At 40.1% G+C, this 8,425-nt stretch overlaps 1 protein-coding gene across 1 annotated transcript; it reads right to left on the reverse strand.

Annotated features, from left to right (window-relative positions):
• Window positions 1-303: 303 nt before the first annotated feature.
• Window positions 304-3,017, reverse strand: sox21b (SRY-box transcription factor 21b). Its single transcript, XM_041058078.1, has 2 exons — window positions 2,373-3,017; window positions 304-2,212 (listed from the first exon to the last, which is right to left on the reverse strand). Exon 2 carries the CDS (start codon window positions 2,193-2,195, stop codon window positions 1,449-1,451), a length of 747 nt encoding a protein of 248 aa, XP_040914012.1. The 5' UTR covers window positions 2,196-2,212; window positions 2,373-3,017; the 3' UTR covers window positions 304-1,448.
• Window positions 3,018-8,425: the final 5,408 nt, after the last annotated feature.

Raw genomic sequence — 8,425 nt, forward strand, 5'->3', positions numbered from 1 at the left:
TAAAGCCTCAAAGACGAGCTTGTTCTGCAGCCCAAAAGAAGCTCTCTCTCCTTTTTTTTCCTGGGAAAAGAAAGCTAAGAGTTTTATCTTCCTTCCTATTCACGATTAAAATTGTGATAAATAAGGTTTTGGCTCTTGATTACAATGGGCTGATTTAGATTTCTCCCAGTAATGCCATTCAAAGCGCAGACAAAAGCGGCCTTTGGAGGATACCTTACACTTCACCTGGACTGAGGAGCAGGAGCAGGAAAAGAAAAGATAACAATCTTGTTCATCTCATCAAGAACTGCAGCCGCGATTCCCTTCCGTTTAATCCGAATACGCTTTATTGTAGTCCTTTGCTCAACAAGTGAACAGTAGCAATAGGCTGAAGTACATAACGGAGGTTAAAGAAAACACAAAACATACAAATTCCATAAGAGTTAGTTAAAAACGTTTTTTTTTCTCTTCTGCTGCACATGATACGAGGGGTGAGAGGGTGAGGGACCAAGAAAATGATAAACTCCTTGAATAAACTTCCATTTGCATTTAACTTTGAACTTTTTTCTTTCTCTCTCTCTCTTTTTTTTTAAACTGATTAGAAAAAAAACGGTCTGGTGAATCAAACCTGAAAGTTGCAATGCACTGAAATTGAATATCACCTTCAAAATAAATTACATCCTCTACGTTTCATGTGCAAATATTACAGAACTAGTCTTATCCTTTTTAAAATTTAAAATTGTCTGGGTCACCATAGATTCCACTAAACAATAAATATTACAGACATCTATAAAACGGTTTAAAAACTCAAAATATACACCGGATTTCTAGTGAAATACGTAGGTTCCTGGCCCTATCTCAAACACTAAGCCTATAACGGCAAATAAACTAGAGTCATTTTATCTGTACACATTTACAGTCATTCAAGAGAGGGTAGTGGTGGTGGGGGGGGGGTTGTTGTGACAATCCTCCTTGATCCATGGATTAGAACCCTACATCATGTTATCTGAGAGGAAATGCTGTGATCCTGTGATTAATATGGTCACTGTATATGCTGTCCTTGATTCCAACAGGTTAGTCAAGCAGGTGCAACTTGCAAAAAGATAGAAATCGAACAGGGTACCTTTCAAAAAGAGTTTTCACAAACTGTTCTGATACCCTTTCCTCTCAAATTTGTGCATGTCTGCCATCCTTTAGTCCATTTCCCTCTTTCCTGTGAGAGGTGATGGCTGGATAATAATAGATTAGAGAGTTCTCTAAATAAGCATTACCTTAGATAAAGGCATTAATCAATATACATACACATGTGATATCTGAGACGACGAGCACTTCATCACATGTACAAGTTTGTGCATGCATAATAAAACTCTTGCATGAATAGCTTTTTTTTGTTTGTTTGTTTGTTTGTTTTTGTTTTTGTTTGTTTTGTTTTCACATTTCATTTTTCTCAGAAGTCCAAAGTGGTCCTATCATAATGCCGCAGCATATGCAGGGTACGGTTCAAGTTGAGGTTTTCCCATCCCGGGCAGCAGAATGTATGCTAAGGGCGGCTGGAGTCCTGCTGAGGGCCAGGCCGTACAGTTACAAGGGATCATGTAGCCTGGGTTTCCAGGGGACGGATGCGAGTGAGTGTGAGTGTGCGTCCCGCCACCTACACTTCCAGTCCCGGTGAAAGCCGTGGCGCCTCCCGGCGGGTAGCCCAACGGAGACGCGTACGGAAATGAAGGTGGGGAAAGCTCGGTCATCTTGGATCCCAGGTCAAAAAACGAATAGGGGTTCGTGGACATGGACGGGTTGAAGAATACCCTCGCCGCCGCGGCCGCTGCAGCCGCTGCTGCCTTATCGGGGTTCCCAATGACGGACTCTGAAAGTGCTCCAGTGGAAAGCCCGTTAACTTTGAGTGCGTCGTGCTCCCCGAGATTGTAGGGCACAGGGAAAGAAAACTTATCTTTTTTCATCAGAGTCTTGGGCTTCCGCCTCGGTCTGTATTTATAGTCTGGGTGTTCCTTCATATGCATCGCTCGCAGTCGTTTGGCTTCGTCGATGAATGGCCTTTTCTCAGACTCGGTGAGAAGTTTCCACTCCGCTCCCAATCTCTTGCTGATCTCGGAGTTGTGCATTTTTGGGTTCTCCTGAGCCATTTTTCGGCGCTGGGCTCTGGACCAAACCATGAAAGCATTCATCGGGCGTTTGACGTGATCCATTGGTTTAGACATGTTGGCACAAACGCACTCTGGAGAAGAAAAAAAACACACACTTAAAAAACCCAACCAAATAATAAATAACTTGAAAAAAACAACACAAAATAACAAACAAGACTCCTCTGTAAAGTTTAAACACTCATTTAAATTCATTCTACATCCACAAGTACAGCTCATGTTTTGCCTACTTACTTAAGACTTCAATTCTTCATCCCACCGCTGATTATCTTCTGAAAAGTACAAGTGGCAGCGTCCGTGTGAGTGTTCAACTTATGTTTTCAGCTTCATGGTGGCATCTATCGGTGATACACCTTCAGCAAGCAGGAGTGAGGGGAGAAAACACGCCGTCTTGTCGCCTGAGACTGTCAACCACCACTCAGCAGCAGCATTTACGCAAGTGGATGATAACTCCCGCTTGCCCCATGTGAAATACAGGATTGTGTGGCAGGTAGTGAAAGTGCCACTGGCGCATGCGCAGCAGCGCCAAACACGCATCAGAGTGGAGAGATTTTTTTTCCTTTTTCTTTCTTTCTTTTTTTTTTTTTTAGAATCCCACCCTGAGTTTGAAGGGGAAACGCATCGCGTATTATGTATCTTTATTTATTACAAGAGAGTGTTTTAACTCACAGCAGAGGCCCCGCTGTTTCTTGGGTTTTATTTTGTTCACGTTCTGAATTGTATTAACTCTAATGAGCCTCTTGTCAAATCGGAGTTATTTAGTTCAATTTAAGTCATTAACTTTTTTTTTTTTTTTTTTTTTTACCGAGGCGACGGATGCGCCCACCTGAAATAGTCTACCTGAGGATGGCGGCGTGCACGAGCCTCTTATTAACATACTGACAGATTCGGTGACGGTGACTGTAGCAGACAGGTGCATTTTGTTCAAATATAAATCTGACATTGCAGTGAATCTGGGCATTCAAACACTTGCAAAACTGGCGCACACTCTCCCTTTTAAAAAACAAAACATTTGTCATTACACGCCTAATCGCCCCTTTCTCTCTGTTTCATTTGTTTATTTGACGATCTAGCCAGCTTGAATCTGCCGCTGTCACTCCACTTTCTCACCTTTCATGTCTGTCGTGTCTCTGCGCCTGCCCCTTCCCTTCCCCATGGGTGGCACTGCCAATGAAAAGTAGTGTGTAAGACGACAAGAAAGGTAAATGAATGTCTTCTTTAATTTTCTGATATTGTGGCATTTTGTCGTAAATACGCAAATGCTGAGGAGGTCTGAAGTGTTTCTAATCGCGCTTGGTGAATTTAATTACTTTCCTGAAATCCCCCTTTTCACTTTCACTTCAAAGGACTTTCCCAAGGGCAGCGAATCGACAACTGAAATTAGGTTGTCGAATATTCAACTAAGCAATTACAGTTATCTGCGGGACTTGTTGAGTAAATTGTAGGTTTAAATGGTTTGTTCTCGCACCTTCCCCGTTGTACATAATTATATATGTACAAAAAAGGGAAATAGAGAAGGGCTGTATCGAACAAAATTATAAATGACGAATTAAGCTGTAGGTCGATATGAATTGATGTCAAATTCAATTCATATACCGTTGTTCTTTTTTGTAATGGTTTAGCCTAATCTAAGGACAGTTTACACAATATATAATGAGAAATTATTATTATTATTATTATTATTATTATTGTTGTTGTTGTTGTTGTTGTTGTTATATAAAAATACTGAACAAATAATTACTTTAAATAGCAATAATGTGTCGACAGGGTGAAAGTTGAGTGATGACGCTGACCTATCCCAAAGTGATGCGCAGTTTACAAGAGACAGCTCCCTCATTGTCTGCTGCACGTTGAGCCTGAGATTGTTTTAATTTTTCTGTTAACAAGGATTAGGGTTGTTTCGTTGCAGCGGTGGAAAAAAAAAGCCCACTGAGGGATCCGCTCTTTTGTCTCGAGCAGGAAACCTGACAAGGTGAGGATGATCCGCGCCAAAAGGACCAGATGAGAGACAAACCTACTGCATCTCAACACCGTGCGCTCCCTTTTTGTCGGCTTGTCATTCACCTCGATGACATTCCTGCAATGAAGCGCTCCACTCTCTCCGTGGGAGCATCTGCCTCTCGTGACACAAACGGGCAAAAATAAAATAAAATAAAAAATTGCCATGAATTATATGAATAAGTTACGGTGGAAAGTTCTTATCGGGAGTTGACAGTTATGGAGGTGTGCAATCCATGTGTGTGTGCATGCTTCACCACTGGCCTCTTTGGAGATTTCATAATATTTGCAGTTTTTTGTCATTTTATTATTTTCTTTAATAATGTCAGACAATCTACAGAAACACATCTCTTCACTGTCCCGCCCCTAAAGCAGGGCCTATGTGTTTTTTTTTTTTTATTAAAAAAAAAAAAAAAATATATATATATATATATATATATATATATATATATATTTTTTTTTTTTTTTTTAATAATATGTGTTGGAGGATTTTAGATGATGCCTGGGCCTAGCTGAGTCTGCATTAAGGGGACCAGGGACAGCCATCCAACATGTTTTCTAAAAATGTCAAGATTTGTTGTATCTATTTCACAAAACAGTTTATTAGTTTATTATTTTGCTAAATGAGAAAACATTAATTTATTAAATTTAGTAATTTAATTGAGATCAGATATTAAAAAAAAAAAAAATACAGACAACACTTCTTTCCTCTTTTACTTCTACCTGGGTCCTGGAAATAACACTTAAATAATTCAAGATGAGTTAGTGAGAGTGGGAGAATTACCTGCCGATAAAGCCTGGGTCCAGCCTCTGAGACGGAGCCAGCACTCCCACCTCACAGCACACCGATGATAAGACTGAATAGAAAAATATCATGCAAATAGAAGGCAGACAGCAGCAACAACAAGCCCATGGGGACATTTTCCTACCCGGAGAGATCGCACACAGTTCACTCCAAAGTGCTAAAGCCATCACTCTGAAATAGGAGCCCCTGGAGGTGCAAGAATCTTCATGATAGCACCAAACAGTTTATTCTGCTCGGCACTCCACATAACTCTGGGATAAAGCAAAACAAATTATAGAGAGAGTTGATGAGGATCCCTGGATAATCCCAGTTTGCATAAAAAGCTCTCATCTGTAAAGAATATTGTAGGATGTGTACTTTACCTCCTCTTTCTTTTCAAGGTGTTTACTGTTAATCTCCCATTGGAGGTGGAGGGAGGGGAATCAAGCCTTAAAATAAATTGATTTCAAGGGAACACGAGTTGACCTCTTGCTATCAGATGGCTTTTCTTTGACTGCGGGAAAAAAAAAGTGAGCAGAGTAAACAACAATATCTTCTGTTTGCCACTTCAAACCCCACAGAGTGGAGAGTATTTACTGCCACATGAAAGTTTGCTCATTATCAAGGAGGTCTGAAGAAAGGGAGAGGGAGGGGTCCTGATTGTGTACCTGATGTGGTTTCTTTCAGCTTGTCTGATCACAGCTCTGCCTGGATCTTCCCCTTTGCTTTTCAGCTCAGCTGCTCTCACGCAGGCCGGGGCCAAGGCAGAAGCAGTAAATGCACCTCCACAGTAAGAGGTACAGTCATCTCATTTTCATCTGTGTTCTGATCATTTTCATTAATCCCTACATGCTCATGCCAATTGCTCCACTTTTTACAGCTGATTATCTGATTAAGGATTTATTCTGCAGATAAGCAGCACAAATGGGGACTAAAATATTTCATTAATTGAGCATAAAACATGTTTAAAAGCACAACTGATATTATAATACCAGAGATTTAAGTGGGAAGAAATATAATATAGTTTCGAACGTAATTATTGTATATTTTCAGTTAACTCTTCATCATGTTGCCTATTTTTATAAATCATTAGCTGAAATAAATTCCAGTTACGGAAGATTAAGACAAAGGTATTCATATCAAAGACATTTTGCAACAAGGGAACAAAATCTAAAAATTGTAAATACGTTTTCGAGCAAAGCAAACGTGCAACATACACTGGGGGACAAAAGTGTTCACTGCGTGAGGTGGAGAGTATTGAAAGTCAATTTGTCACCATCACACACCATTAGCTGCAGAATCTTATCTTAAGAGAGCCTTTGATAAAGTGCTAATGACAAACAGTTTAGTGTTGTGAGGGATCCAATTGATTACTATTTAAAGATGATTGCATTTAGATTAGAAGTCATTTTGTCTAATGAGGTTTCTTTACAGCTTTCACAATAGGTAGAAAATATGCTTAAGTGCAAGGCAGTATAATGATCGGATTGGTAAAGAGACAATGCCGACTTCAGCACCACTTCAAATGAGTCACACAGAATGTCTGAATAAATACATAATTAATGTGAATAAAGTTAATATTTTTTGTGGTTTAAATATGTGACCTATTTTGAATGTTGTGTTCTCAAAATATATTCAATAAGTGCCAAATTAGTTGTGCAGTTCTTTAATCATTCTAATTATACAGTCTTTATTGCTCCTAAGGGCAGACTTTCGCGTCTTTGTCTCAGTGGGAATTATTTTGGTGAAGAACCAAAATATTTACTCAACCACAACCTAAATATTACGCATATCAAGAGGAATTGAGAAATAATCCTCTCATAGAGCACAGTATTAACTTAATCACATTAGTGAAAATACTATTGATAGTGGTCATGATCCCTGGTGAGGGAATCTGCAATTCACAATAAAACAGCCATACAAGATAGAACACACTGGAGTGTGTGTTAAAGACTGGGGACTGGAACAGGCAAATGGCCCTGAGGACTGAGAAAGTGCATGTGCAAGTGTGTGTGTGTGTGTGTGTGTGTGTGTGACTGGTTGAATGATGGTAAAGAGGGAGGAAAGAGGAGTGATTGTCAGTTCAATCTTGGAGGACCTGAACTGACAGATACAACAAACTTTGAAAGCACATTATGGAGGGTGAATGGCTTCACAGAAGTATGTGGAGTCCGTGAGGTTGATAAGACCTTCATCTTTAAACCGCCGCTTGTCAAAGTATTATATGTAATCTCACACTGCAGAATATCTCCACACCCCGAGGGGCAAACAAAATAGCAGCGGCAATCAAACGACTTCCTGGATCATTAAAAAACGGCCTACCCTACCCTTTGTGAAAAGTCAGATTTTTGAACTCTGACTGCCGCTACCCCCCACAGGGTGTATGTTTAGCTTAAACCTTCCACATATTCTCTGTCGCAGAGTCCTGTGGTTCAAATCCACAGATACTTGTTTACCTCCAGGCGCTGAGATGACTTTTCCCATGATAGACTATTTTGAACCATTTAGCGGATACATTATCGCTGGCCTTTCTTCCTCATTATATTCCCCTTATCGCAGCAGCATCACTGCAAAGCCCCAAATAGAGAGTTGTAATTACCCAGACTGCCACCTGATAGCAGCCCTTCTATCAGCTTTATCACTCCAGGTCCTGCTAACTCATCACAGGGACAGAGGGAAGAAAAGGCCTGCTTGTGGCACAGCCCGCAAAAGATAGCTCATCTCTCAGATACATTTATAGTTGCAGTTGGGATCAGAGAAAACTGATGCACCAAGGCAATTTTTTTTATCCACCCCTTCCCTTCAACCCCACAAAGACTGCTCTCTCTCAGTCCTCTCCTAGTCTCTCCTTCTTTATGTGGAGGCTGAATTGAGGCTGCTTCGCAAACAAAAAGTGATCCAATCTCCTTGAACCCATGGCAGGGCAGCAACATGCTATTTGGGCTTTCATAGTGTGCCATCGTCCTTCAGAGCTTAAAAAAAAAGAAAAATCCAGAGGGTGACTTGTTCATCTTTAACGTTACACACAACATCAAAGACACTTGTATAAAAGTTAGCAGTATACTGCTTCCAGCTTATTAACCACCTTTGACCCTTATTACAAGTTTCTGTGATGTTATGAATAGGAAATAAAGAACTGAATCTATGGATTCATGGATTTGTGTTCATCTGTGTTGAATGAACAGAAGGTGAAAGCACTGAAAAGTTGAGATTAAAGGTCAAGATTTATTCGTATTCACAGTCTTTAACATGCGCAGGTCTGCAAAAGTGAAAAATAAAAAGAAAATATAATCAAATCAAACTGCAGAACTGTTCAAATTATTCACAGGTCTGCTATCAAACATGACCTTTTGTGGGTTCTTTTTTTCCTTTTGTATAAATCGTTGTCCATTGTTTGTTAGCCCTCACAGTCTACGCAAAAGTGATTTGAGAAAAACAGCCTGAATAAAATGACTTCTTTCTTTTAGAGTCATCTGTTGGGCAAAATGCTCAATGTGTCGTGACA

Source organism: Toxotes jaculatrix, chromosome 15 (assembly GCF_017976425.1).
Source record: "Toxotes jaculatrix isolate fToxJac2 chromosome 15, fToxJac2.pri, whole genome shotgun sequence".
In the NCBI taxonomy this organism is placed as follows: Eukaryota; Metazoa; Chordata; class Actinopteri; family Toxotidae; genus Toxotes; species Toxotes jaculatrix.